This window comes from Sinohyriopsis cumingii, chromosome 6 (genome assembly GCF_028554795.1).
Source record: "Sinohyriopsis cumingii isolate HCF-2022 chromosome 6, ASM2855479v2, whole genome shotgun sequence".
Lineage (NCBI taxonomy): Eukaryota > Metazoa > Mollusca > Bivalvia > Unionida > Unionidae > Sinohyriopsis > Sinohyriopsis cumingii.
Genome location: NC_142966.1, coordinates 152,990,419 through 153,003,643, shown reverse-complemented (window position 1 = coordinate 153,003,643; position 13,225 = coordinate 152,990,419). Strand labels below are relative to the sequence as shown.

The 13,225-nt window shown below is 34.0% G+C and overlaps 1 protein-coding gene across 1 annotated transcript in view; it reads left to right on the top strand.

Moving 5' to 3' along the window:
• Positions 1-616: 616 nt before the first annotated feature.
• The window catches only part of LOC149798286 (septin-2-like), a 48,108-nt gene continuing 35,499 nt past the window's right edge, over positions 617-13,225 (top strand). Inside the window, exons 1-5 of the mRNA XM_089963433.1 lie at positions 617-733; positions 3,883-4,006; positions 6,474-6,587; positions 9,774-9,855; positions 12,736-12,876. Coding sequence (XP_089819559.1) covers positions 710-733; positions 3,883-4,006; positions 6,474-6,587; positions 9,774-9,855; positions 12,736-12,876 — 485 coding nt within the window. The 5' untranslated portion in view covers positions 617-709. The remainder of the gene's footprint in view (positions 734-3,882; positions 4,007-6,473; positions 6,588-9,773; positions 9,856-12,735; positions 12,877-13,225) is intronic.

The following is a 13,225-nucleotide window of genomic DNA, read 5'->3' as shown; positions in this document are numbered from 1 at the left end:
ATTGCTCTTCACTGTTACATTATTCGTGAAAGTAAACAACAATATTCAAAACCACTCTGCATACGGCACAATTTACTGTACTAAACTTCACAATAAAAAGCAATTAGTATTAGACGTTTCATTGGTTATTGGCACATAAAGGTCCCTTCTTACTTCAATAATCTATAATATAATACCGACATAAATCAATTGGGTGTCTTCTTTTTCTTCTTCTTCTACCACTTCTACTTCCTGGTTTCGCAGTTTTGTTGTTGCTGTTGTCGTTGTTTTTACAAAAAAAAACTTGAAATATTTGAAGCTTACATTTTCTTTCAATAAAATGATATGCAGAAATCCTAGGTTTTTAATGATTTATTAGTTTCTTTTAGTTTAATGTGAATTATTTAATCTTTAATTTTCTTCATACTCATCTTTATTTTGAAGTTTTGTGTATTTTATTTCAGTAAATATTGAATCATCTCTTGTAAAAAGTGTTCTATTTTAAAAAGATGATAATCACGTCATCATTAAATAAATAATAAATAAATAAAAAAAATTGTGATGTGCTCCCGTTAATTCCTCGAATGTAAGGAACTGTTCAAATAAAAAGTCACTGCTCATAACAGGTAGTAAACCAGTCAGTTTTCGCAAGGCCGCACTTCCTACTTCCGGTGATTGAAATTCTAACTTTCGGTGGAATTTGTAGAATTTTTATTGAAGTAGCAGCCTGATGGCCACAGTTGATGTCCAAAAGGTATATTATATTACTTTATCACTATAACTGATGCATCGTTTAAAATGCATCCCGATGTCAGTGGAATATTCGTCTCCACTAATAAAACTTGTCGACGATGATTCGCCCATTACTCTTAGCTTATTGTTCTCTTTTGACATCTGGACTGTTTCTGCAGCATTAGTCATACTTGACCAACCCATGTACGTTATTTTTTTTTCTTTACTTATCTTTAACAATGGTCAATTTCTTTAAATAAAAATCTACTTTAAAATTTACTTCATGAGATTAAATTTGGTTGGATACTTGCTCAGCAATGCATTTTTTTCAGGATTCTCGTTTTGACTGCATTCTTTCATGTCGGTATTCGCCATATCATGTTTCATTGCAGTCTTTTCTGAAACTCAAGTTCTTAGCTTTTGCTTTCAGCTATAATCTTTTGAGTATGTGCTTAAAAATAATCACATAATGGGCAACAAGTTGTTCTGTGTCACTTTTAAAACATTCTGTCATTAGTGGCCATGGTGGAGAACAACAGTACAGAAGTAGTCTTACACAAGATCCACCCATAGTCCTACATGTAAGACATAGCACATTTTGATTTTGTTTGGGTGCTGACGCCCAAAACATAAATATCAGTGTCGGGTCTTACAGGTAGGACTAGATCCACCCAGTGATTGAAAAAAAATGAAGCATTTGCTGAGGTTTATGCACCAGATATGAACATCTGTTTTGATGATATTAGAATAAATAACAAGTGAAAATTTTTCATGAACATGTAGTACTGACTCTGGGGGTCTAAACTTACCTCTGACATTCATGGAGTGGATGTTTACAAAACTTACCTTTTCTTTACTTGTGATTTTTACAATTTTTAGACATAACATTGTGACAGAAATTACATGTGCATGGTTGAACTACTAAAGAATATAATATATATTTGATATATTTGAACTTTTCCATTAAAAACCAAAAAAATGCAGATGAAATATAATTGAAACTTGTCATTTTACCTGTACATGCAAATATGTTAAACTTACACATGTACCTTGATGCTAATCTGAAAGTTTAGACATCCACCGTCATTTTTCATATAGGGTTTTTGTATCTATTGTGTATATTTATTGAAATACATGGAATTTAAAAACTGTCCAGTTTATACCTTGTGCTGCAAAACAGTAGAGCATTTTAAGGGTTAATTTTCTCATGAGCTGTTGAAGTCCCTCTCATAGTTCCCTATTGATCAGTCTAGCAGCAGTTGAATTCCTGTGTAAGATGCCATCATATGTGGGCAGGCTGCCCACCATTCATAGCTGCCAACCCTCACAAATTTGGTATGAATTTCACGAATTCATGCCGCAAGCCAAAAATTCATGAATTCTTCAATTCTCAAATTATTTTAAATCTTTGATAAAATAATTGATTTCCCGTTAAGCACTTTGTCATGGTATTCGCAGTTGCCGAAACTGTCCGGTACTGCTGGTCGCGATATTAGTAAAACTACAGCCGAGTAGTACACTTGGCCCGGTAGCAACCATTTTAGCCTATTTTAATCTATATGTATAAGAGTAGTTTTACAAATGCTTTTGTGAGAAACTAGGGCCTAACATGGATTTGAGTTTCCGTTCAGCATCGCATGTAAGGTCTTGAAAATGTCTTCACCACCAAGGAAAAAGAAATGTATTGCTCAAAAAGTAAAGTTTCATTTGGAATATATCAAAAATTGGCCCTGTATTCTGCCATTAAACATTGATATATATCATGCTTTTTGCACTCAGTGTGCCACAAATTGTAGTATTGGTATGGTCGCAGAGACGATGTGAGGAAGCACATCAGTTGCAAAAAACACGTAGAAGTTGGGAAAATCAAGAATTCGCAGATGTCAGCTCTGAAATATTTTAAGCCATCGGCAGAAGACCTGCAAGCTACCAATGCTGAAGCATTATTTATGAGTTTTCTTGTCAAACACAATCTACCTTTATCAGCTGGTAACCATGCTAAACATTTGTTCCCGAACTAGAAAATAGCTTCCAAATTTTCCTGTCGAAGAACCAAAAGTGCTGCAGCTCCTGTGCATTCCTCACAGCAGCAGTGACAGCGAAAGAATATTTTCTCTAGTGAGGATAAATAAGACCGACTTTAGGGCCTCCTTAGCTGCTGAAAAGTTGCAGCAATTTTAGTCTCCATGATCAACCAGCAGGCAAGAAGTCTGAACTGTTTAGAAAACAAATTTACGATCAATCAGTTGAGGAAGTTCAAGTGTGCCACAGTATCATGTCTTGATAAATAAATATTTCTGCATATATGTAGTGTTTTAGTTTTATATTGCGATCTTGATATAGTGTATGTAGTATTGACGGTCAGAGTGGATGGAGTTATTTTCATGGTATTTTTCACTAATTCATGTCCAAATTCACAACTTTTTATCCCTATTTTCACTAATTGTGAGCCTGGAAGGTTGTCAGCTATGACAATTGAATTTGTCTCATCAGTTCTTATCCACAATGTAATGTTTAGCAATTCTACAAAATTGTGGAGAAAGATATAACAGTATTAGATGAAAAATTGTTTTCTGCCACTGTTTATTCTTTTCTGATTTAAAGGGCTTTAATTTGTACGTATGATGCCAATCTACTATCAGGTATGGCTATTGTTGCTAAAAATAGAAAGCTTAAATAGTTTATAGATAAATACTTGACATATTTGACTGAAAGTTTCCTGGATTTAAAGCCATTGGAATTTATTCAAATTATGACATTCTACCATCAAATAAGGCTGCTATTTCTGAACATAGAAAAACTTTGGTATGACTTTTTTTGTACATTATTAATCCAATATTGACATAATATTGGACAAAGGATGCTGATGTTCCAGCAATATGGATGACAATACAAAAACTAGAGAAACCTTAACAATTTTTAAAAAAATATATGTAGTCAATAGCATTGGAAAAAATGTAAATGGAAGACATCCTACTGATCCTGATTTCTTGGCTATCTGGTCTTGCATTTAGCTGTAAGATAGATGTCAGAAATGTGAGTGATCTCAGGCCCACTTGAACCTCTTGTTTAATGATACAGTATTTAGATTTTGTAGAATCAAGGTAAAATAGATCTAGTTTTAATTTATGAATCATAGAAATGTATTTATTTATGCTCTATCTTTTATAGATGCCTGCCACAGACAATCCTCGGACCATGAACCTGACTGGCCATGTAGGATTTGACAGTCTTCCAGATCAGCTGGTCAACAAATCAGTAGCCCAGGGTTTCTGTTTCAACATTCTTTGTCTTGGTAGGAGTCACTGATTTCTTACTGTATTGAAGCTCACTGCAGGTCCTATTAAATAAAATATATGCCAACTTGGCAAATAAGGACACAAACTGTAGACATTTGGATCGATGTTTCCTTTTCCATGAAGGTTCCATTGATTCTATTATAGTACAGTTTTTCCTGACTAAGTTTTATTGTTTTAGTTATTTGCCAGATGCTTCATGAAAAAAAATGTTGCAATGAATGTGGAAGTTTTCTTATTTGTTAACTCATCGAGTTAGCTGATTTCTTTCATGGTGCATTTGAATTTTTCCAAGATTGTATATACAGGTTTAAACAGCCAACAATGTTGTTCTAATAACAAATCACCAGATTGTATATTTAGTTACCAATAAGGAAAGAAAAGACAATCTACAACATCAGTGAAACCCATTGTGATCCCTGAATAAACGTTTTACACATTGTTTTTCATACTTGTAAGAAGAAAGAAACATTTTTTCATGTCCAGAAAAAATTACATGATCATCTTGTACTAGAATTCATATACGATCTCTTCCCCAAAATTATAGTAAACTTCTTACACATTATTTTTCATACTTTAAAAAAATACAAAATTTCTGCATACAAGAAAAATACATGCATCTGCCATGACCATGTTATATCTGAATTTGTATTATAATGGAGTATGCTATAGAAGTCATATTTTCATATATGTATTGGATAAATTGATTAAATTTTGTAATGGACCTGAATATTTTTACTAAGTTATAATTCACTTTTGGTTGAACTTCAGAAGTTAAAATTTGTTTCTTTAAATATCATATAGGAATTTTCAGGATAAATATTTCTAGATAGCATTATAATTTCTGGCATTTATCAGGGATGGTCCTGGCTTTTAAAAAGCTGTCGCCAAAAAAATCGCCAACCTCAATATTTTGTCGCCAATTTTCAAAAAGTGGCGCCAGAACAAGTAGTGTACATTTTTTCAAGTGTTAATTTAGTCTATTAATGTAACAGGCAATGAAAATTACAAAAGATGGGTTAGTTAATACTCTAATTACAACAAGCATTAACAAAATGTTACAAAGTGTTACATGAAGATCCGTCGCGATTTTAGGGCTGCCCACTTGTTGAATGCAGTTTCAAAGTCTAATTTTTCACATCTGTACATGCTGATTCTCATTAAATTCTCGAGAGATGAGATGCAGAGTTTATTTCTGATGTCAGTTTTTTATGAGGTTCATCTTACTGAATCCACGTTCACAGTCTACAGTGCTGACAGGTGACACCAGTAGTCTCTCAGCAGCCCCCCCACCCCACTTATGGCTAGCTTCACAAAGCTTGTAGTGAATTGCTTCCTAAATCCCAAGAATGATCACTGAATGCTGTATAAATTTTCTCGACAAGCAAAATAGGATCTCCATTCCCACGAATGAAACTTACATGAGTCAACACCTGGCAATATTGGACCGTGTATATAAGCATAAATTCACACCCAATTTAGGGATTCTTTCACTCCTGTATTTTAAGAAATAAATAATTACTATTAATTATGCAAAACTGGTTTTTTTGCTATTTCTTGTTGCGGAGTTTAAGTCTCTGCAGCCGTAACACGGATTGATGGCAAAAGGAAAAGATCAATGAGTAAAATGCTGCACTGGCGACAGATATAATTGTGATTGAGATTTTTTCCATTTGCTTTGTATTTATACGCAGTAGTCAGTACTTCAAAGGTTATCAGTTTTCTATGAAGGTTCAACAAAACTATTGTATTGGTATATGTAAAAAAAAAAAAAAAACAACAGAAGGATTAGCCATTCAATTAATTGTATCTGTTCTATTCGCGTCTTCAGAAGTCGGTCACTTGTAGGTATAGTTCGGTAGCATGATTGACTGTAACACAGCATACAGTACTCAAACCAGATATCAGCATAAGCAGATTATGATGGAACAATGTACTGTAAAGATGGGGTTGTCGATACAAACAAAGGATCATTTGTGTAACAGATTGATTCCAATGGATTGCTTAGTCAAGTTTGTGGCTTCCTTTCATTCTCCCTTTTAATTTATCCAGTCCAAATCCATGATTGTATGTACAAATTAAATAACCAAAAAGTCTGTCGCCAAAAAAATCGCCAGATGGGATATTTTTGTCACCAGTAAGGAAAAACAATTGCAATTTGCAACATTGGTGGAGCCCAGGATGATCCCTGATTTATGGTCCTCAAATTAGCAATAAAACTTGCAACAGAGAGTAAAATATTTTCCTAAGTTTCCATCTTCCATTTTTGAAGAGAAAATTGGCATACGATTTGAGGTTTTATTTTGACTTTAATGCATTGTATTAAAACAAATGGGGTTGAGGGGAATCGGGTGAAATCAACTTAGTTCTTTTAGTTTGTTTCTCTGAAATGACCAGCTTGATATTTCACCTGAATCAATTACTTTGCATACTGCATATGGAAAATAAAAATTCTTTGCTTTTCAGGTGAGACTGGTGTCGGCAAGTCTACACTGATGGACACTCTCTTCAACACCCACTTTGATTCCACACCAAGTTCACATGATCTCCCAGGAGTCAAATTGAAGGCCAATACCTATGGTAGGTGATATGGCAAGTTATTTCTGTGCATATAGTAAAGTTTCAGTTATTTATATGCAAGTTCACATGATCTCCCAGGAGTCAAATTGAAGGCCAATACCTATGGTAGGTGATATGGCAAGTTATTTCTGTGTATATAGTAAAGTTTCAGTTATTTATATGCAAGTTGTCTACTTCTTTATGTTATTCAGGAAGACATCATCTGTTCATTTCTAAGTAAGGCTAATACACTAGTTCATGTGACATCAATACACAGATCTGACATAGCAAAAGAAAACTCATTTTCCTACCTCTCCATTGGACAAGTAAATATAAATTTTGCTTGAACAACCAGAAAATCAATTTGCCCAGCAAAACAATCCTCCACCTGGCCTTATGGTCAAGTGAGCTTATATTTTGTCCATTCATCCATCGATATATTCTTGTGACAACTCTGGAGACCTTGTCTCTGAGCTGATATTGATCAAACATGGAGGTTTATCTCATCAGTAGCTGGGAAAAAGTTGTGTTAGAGAAAGATTTATGCATTTTATTGGAGTTGTGTATGCGATGAAAAATGTTGTGCTGTGGTATTTGTGAACATACTGCAACACATACAGTACACACATCGTGTTTTACAGATTACCAACTCAGTCCAGTGGACTTGGACAGGGAGGGAGGGGATTAAATGCAAGCCATGAGTAGTGGAAGTCCACTCAGCCTGGTAGATTTCCACCCACCCCTATCTAGTTGAAGTCCACTCAGTCTAGTTGAAGTCCATCAATGATTTTATTGAAGCCATAGTGGGTCTTATGGCTTCCCTCACCAATTCTGTTGTATTCAGCATGCGAAACAAATGGATGGGAGAAACCGTGCACCAACCCTGCCAGGGATCAATTTAATATCTTTATATGTACAAACTATACAGTGGTAACATTTGTTGTGATATTTATCAATTAATTTGTCTTAGTTTATCTTTTGTTCCCATGCTGTTTCCATGATCCACTTTAAAGAAATTATTGAAAGCAGAAACACATATAATACATATAAAACTCAAAAAGAGATTACAAACGAATGCTGTACTATTTATAACAGACACTGGAACAATATAAGATACATGTCATAATTCCTTCTCAAGTTTATTCTGCAAGAACAACATGGCATTATATATTAAAATAAAACAGAAATATGAGCTTTGCTGCAAAAAGGTTGGGTTTTTTCTTTCTTTTACCATTAAACTTTGAAAATAACATCATTTAGGAGAGAGTACACACTTTTTTTTAATGCACAGAATTGTATACACTGTCTTGACTGTTGTGCTTTATCAGAATCCATTCATGTCATGAAGAAATTGATTTCATTTTGTACTCTTCCAACATGAGCCAGCTACTGTTCAGTGTCATGCTTCAGTGTTTCAGATGTATGTGAACTGTTGAATGAAAATATCACAACACCACATGCTTTAGAACTAGAGGTGTTCAAATAAATTCAGACAGAGAAATGCATTTATGTCAAGTTCTCATAGTATTGTGTTCAGCTGGTCTCTAGCGTTTCACTTTAATTTAGAAAAAAGTGTAATGGTCTTGATGCACATCAAAACTTTGTTCTTTCTTTTTAAAAATTGGAATAGATATATTTGTTTCAGGCTGTATCCAATCCACTCCATCTCTATGTGTCTCCCAGCCTACAACCAACACCCAATCCTTAATGTAATAAGCAAATAGAGTAGAATCTTAAATGACTTAAATTGTGGCAGTTCATGATGGTAAATATTGTGCTTCCATTGCAAAATGAAACACAGAACTAAGATATTAGTTATATATTTAAAAGTCACTGAATTAATCTACACAGTATTCAAGTCTGCTCTTTATCAGTGGCTGTTCATGCCATAAAGCAAGTCATTTGTATGAAAAATGTTATTTTCTTCATCACTCTTTTCATGAATCTATCTAGAAGGACCAATCAAGGAGTGATTTTTATTTTGAAGTCTGCCAAGATGATCGTTAACAATCAGTATGGTTTTGAGCTTCAGTATTGTTTTAGTACTGATATTTCAAAAGAAAAATTGTCTTTTGAATGATGTTGTTTTTTTGTTGCTTGTGGAAAAAAGAATTTAAAATTTATAATATGGACTGAGAAACGTAATATGGTTATGTTGCATTATTTTCACATAAAATTAGTTTTCCAGCAGTATATAAAACAAATTGTATTCAGTGTTTAATATCACCATTAAGCACTCAATGCAGCACATATAAATACATGTATCCCAGCAGCACAAAATCTATAACATGTTTATGAAAGCTGTGTTACACTACAGGCTTTTTTTTAAATGTATCTTTCTTTGAAATTAAATGTCTTTATTACATGTACACGACAGAGATGTTACTCACCTTTTTATTGTCAACATGGAAAAAGACTGATAATTAAAGAGTGTGCAGTTTTGAAATGTGATTAATTTATCTTCCTTCTGGAATTCTTCTGACAAAGTTTAGAAATATTTATTAGATAAATTGCTGCTTACCAGTTCATTTTTGAATTTTGCAAGAATTTTTATAAATAATTGGGTTGTTAACCTGCTATTAGAGTGCTCTTGTTCACGTGACTTGAAGCTTTGTTTTTGGTTCCCAGAGATTCTCTACCATTTGGGCAATAATGGCATCATTTCAGCAATTTCACATTGTTATACCTATTGCTAAATCCTCTATCAATGTACATTTGAATCCATATTTCCTTGGTGACCAAATGTTTTATTTGTTTTCATGTCATCATCTTTAAAAGGGTAATTGGGTTCATAATTTGACAGAAGGCTTACTGGCCTAATTGGCTTAAATTTGTACAGATATCTTTCCACCACTAAAGTTAGAAAAACATTTCACAAATTAACCAAACAAAACTGCTGAATAGAATTAGAGTGACTTTGAGAGAAATCATTCCTGCATGAGGGCCTTTCAGTAAGTAATGATGTCATCAGATATGGATAAATAAATAAAAAATTAGAAATCTAAAGAAACCTTGAAACAGTTGTGTTCATAATATGCACTGTCCACAACATTGGAACATAAAGAATCCTCCTGACCCAGCTGTTCTTGCATTTGTCTGTTTGGCAGTCAGCTAGTTGAGCAGTTTCATGCACACTTTGGTCTCATGTTAATGAAATGAAGTGTTTTTCCATTTGAAGTGATGTTCTCTTTATATTGTATTTTGTAGAACTAAAGGAAAGCAATGTTAGGCTGAAGCTCAGAATTGTGGATAGTGTTGGCTTTGGTGACCAAATTAACAAGGAAGACAGGTGGGTGTTTTGATTTTGTAATAGTTAATCATTTTAATTACTTGAATAATGCCTTCTCATTTTTTTCAGCCAGAAGAGCATTAATTTCTTCAAGGGGCTCTTGTTCATTTTATGTTGATGAAGTAACAGGCATTTTATGTTGATGAAGTAACTTGTATAATACATTCTTAGACTTTCAGGTGTAGACTTGATATGGTCTTTTGAGGCTGGAGGAAAGAATAACTGTAGGAAACTACATTCTGTAAGCAGTAAGTAACCAGATATATTTCAGCACCTTGGATGAAGCCATCACAAAGAAATGTGTACTAATACTTGTCCTGGAAAATAGGTGAATGGCATGGTTCTGAGACAAATGCGTCATTTGTAAATACCATGGTTTGTGGATGTCATTTGAATTCCAAGGAGGGAGATGAGTACTCATTTCTTGATATTCTAAAGATGATCTGAGAAGTTGTATTTTGAACTTTTGTAGGTATTGAGACAAATCATGGTGTGAAGTTACTTTGTATGTTTGTTTACTACACTAGGTTTCTCTTTTATTCATATCAAGTTAAACAAGTTGGAGAAGAGTTTCCTTTTTGTTCTTGTAAAGTTTATGACAAAATGGAAAATGCTATTCAGTTTTATTTCTTCCTCCGCATTGACAGTTTGATACATAATCTTCAATCAGCTGTAATATAGCAAGACGTGGCATTTGGTTGAACCTCAGATTTTAACCTTGTGCAGTGCAAGCAGTCTGGCCTCATAGAAGAAACAGCTGATGTTGATTTACCATATATACTTACTTACAGGTTGAGTATATGACCTGACCTAATGTGCCACCAGATCAGGATCATGTTGCATCTTGTACTGATTACCTTACAAATTACATAGACACAGACTTTGGCAGCAATGTGTGATGGAATATCTGGGTCTGAAATTTGCATTGAGTTTTCAGACATAAGCAAGTATATACTGTAGAGGAAATAAACTGTAGGTATGGATGGTTATATTTCTGAATTTATTCTTCATTTTAATGCTGAAATCATCCATTTTGTGTTTTGTCATTTAAAAGATGGATTTGTCTAATCAAGCGAGGACTTAATTCTTGTTTAACTTAGGCCCTTTAGACTAGGACTTACATGGAGCAGGATACTCTTTGTGTGAGTTTAAGGCCCTAAGACTGTCTGAATGGACGTTTGTTCCAATTATGCACTAACATTCGAACTGCAAACAAGGTTGTGGCTTCCTAAGCTCAATGATAAACATATGCATGCTTGAACAGTCTGACCTGATGACTAGAAATACAGGGTGACATGGATTTTGCTTTCCTGCTAGCTTAGAGTAATGTTTTATACCCAGAAATTGTTTGCTTGCCCTTGTCACCCTTCAGGTGAATGCTTGTATTAGAAAGATTGTTTTACGATTTAGATATGAAGATGGTTGTGAGATCATAATGCAGTGTTGTTGACTTGTAATCTGTCATCACAGTAAATTCAGTATGGCCAGGGCTTTTAAACGTTTGTTAAAGTCAGACAGACTGGAAAATTGGACTTGCCCTTGGGCAGTTAGTGTTTGTCCCAGAATATAACAATATAGTATCACAACAAAAATTAAATATCACTGTAAAATAAATATGATATTTTCTAGAAATCATGTATTTATTTGCTACAAAAATTCATTTGGGTGTTTTCTTTTTATCTTTATTTTATACCTTAGAACCATATTCATTGTGAAATGTTTAGTATTATGATACAAGAATGAAAATCCACGGCAGTTGAAAACTCTGATAGTTGTGATTATGACATTAGAAGTAACAATTCTCAGTGCTCAGTGACTTTACAATGCCATTTGTTTAAATTTAATTTTTATTTTGTGTGCTGCAAGAGATTAAAGTTTCATCTCTGCATTAATTTATATACACTTAAAGCAGAAACAAATTCACATACTACCGGTATATTCAATTTTTTGTTTAATCCACAACCAACACAAATGAATGTCTGATTCCATGATTCATTCCACAAATCTTAGTTTATTTGGTGCCTTGTTTTCTTTATCAGAATTAGATCCAGCATCTTGATCTAGTTGCTTGAGAATCTCACCTGTAACTTTGTGCTTGATGACAAAGAAAGTCTATAAGGTTTCCATCGGAAAAGTTCACATTGATAATCATTCGGTTATGAACACATCTGCATGTGACACTGAAAATTGATTATTTTATAATTATCTGGACACTGCAAATTTGATTCAAAAAGCAGATCCAACAAAAAAGACTTGCACTCATGCAAATATTGCATATCAAGGACTCGGCTGTTGGAATTTTCATGCATCAATAATTGAAAATACACTTATTTGTACAGAGATTTCTGCATCCAGGAGAACTCTGAGAGCATATAATGTTTATTCCCAATGTCAGTGTTTGGGATATTCTGATAACTTTCAACTCACATTTCATATATGTCTGTCCATAGTCTGTCGTCTCCATAATCTCTCAGTGGAAATTCACCAAACTTGGTTCATTATCTTTTAATTATGTGCAGAATGTCATATTGAGGAACTAATATATACAAAGCCTTATAAGTGTAATTAGCCAAAACTAAGATGTGTAATGAATTGGTTGTTATGGCACTAAGTCACTTTCCATATTAGTTTGGGGTAGAAAAGACAATCTTCCTCTTAAATGATACTTTTTCAAATGTGGCAGAAAGTAGTTAGAGATTTGCTTTGGTTAGCCAGTTCTAATAGTTTTCTGTACTTCATATTCTCTTTTCCATTTCAGAAGTTTAATATAAGTTCATACTCACTTCCTTGAGTGTTGATACTTTTAGAGTATGTCTTCAGGGGAGGGAAATCTGATTGTGTGAAATTTCCATTGATGTAGAGTAATCTCTCTTGTTTCAGCTGGAAGCCTTTAGTGGATTACATTGACTCCCAGTTTGAAGCATTTCTGGCCGAAGAATTAAAAATAAAAAGATCTTTATTCAACTACCACGATGGGAGGATCCATGCTTGCCTGTACTTCATAGCACCAACTGGGCATTCGTAAGTAGTCCCTGCTTTCCTAAGTTATTGTTTAGTTTTGTTGTAACATTTTCTTATTGCATGGTCAAGTGGTCAGAAGCACTTGCCATTACTGATCACTGCCATCTCACCCAGTCCATTTGGGTTCAAGTCATTGTGTGGGTATGTGACAAAAGCATATCATTGACATCCCATGGGCATAGCTGCCAACCCTCGCGAATTTGGTGTGAATTTCACAACTTTTTCAGCGATTCACGGATTCACGCCGCAAGCCAAAAATTCACGAATTCTTCAGTCCTCAATTATTTTAAATCTTTAATAAAATAACCGATTTCCCGTTAAGCGCTAGTCGTGATATTCACAGTTGCCG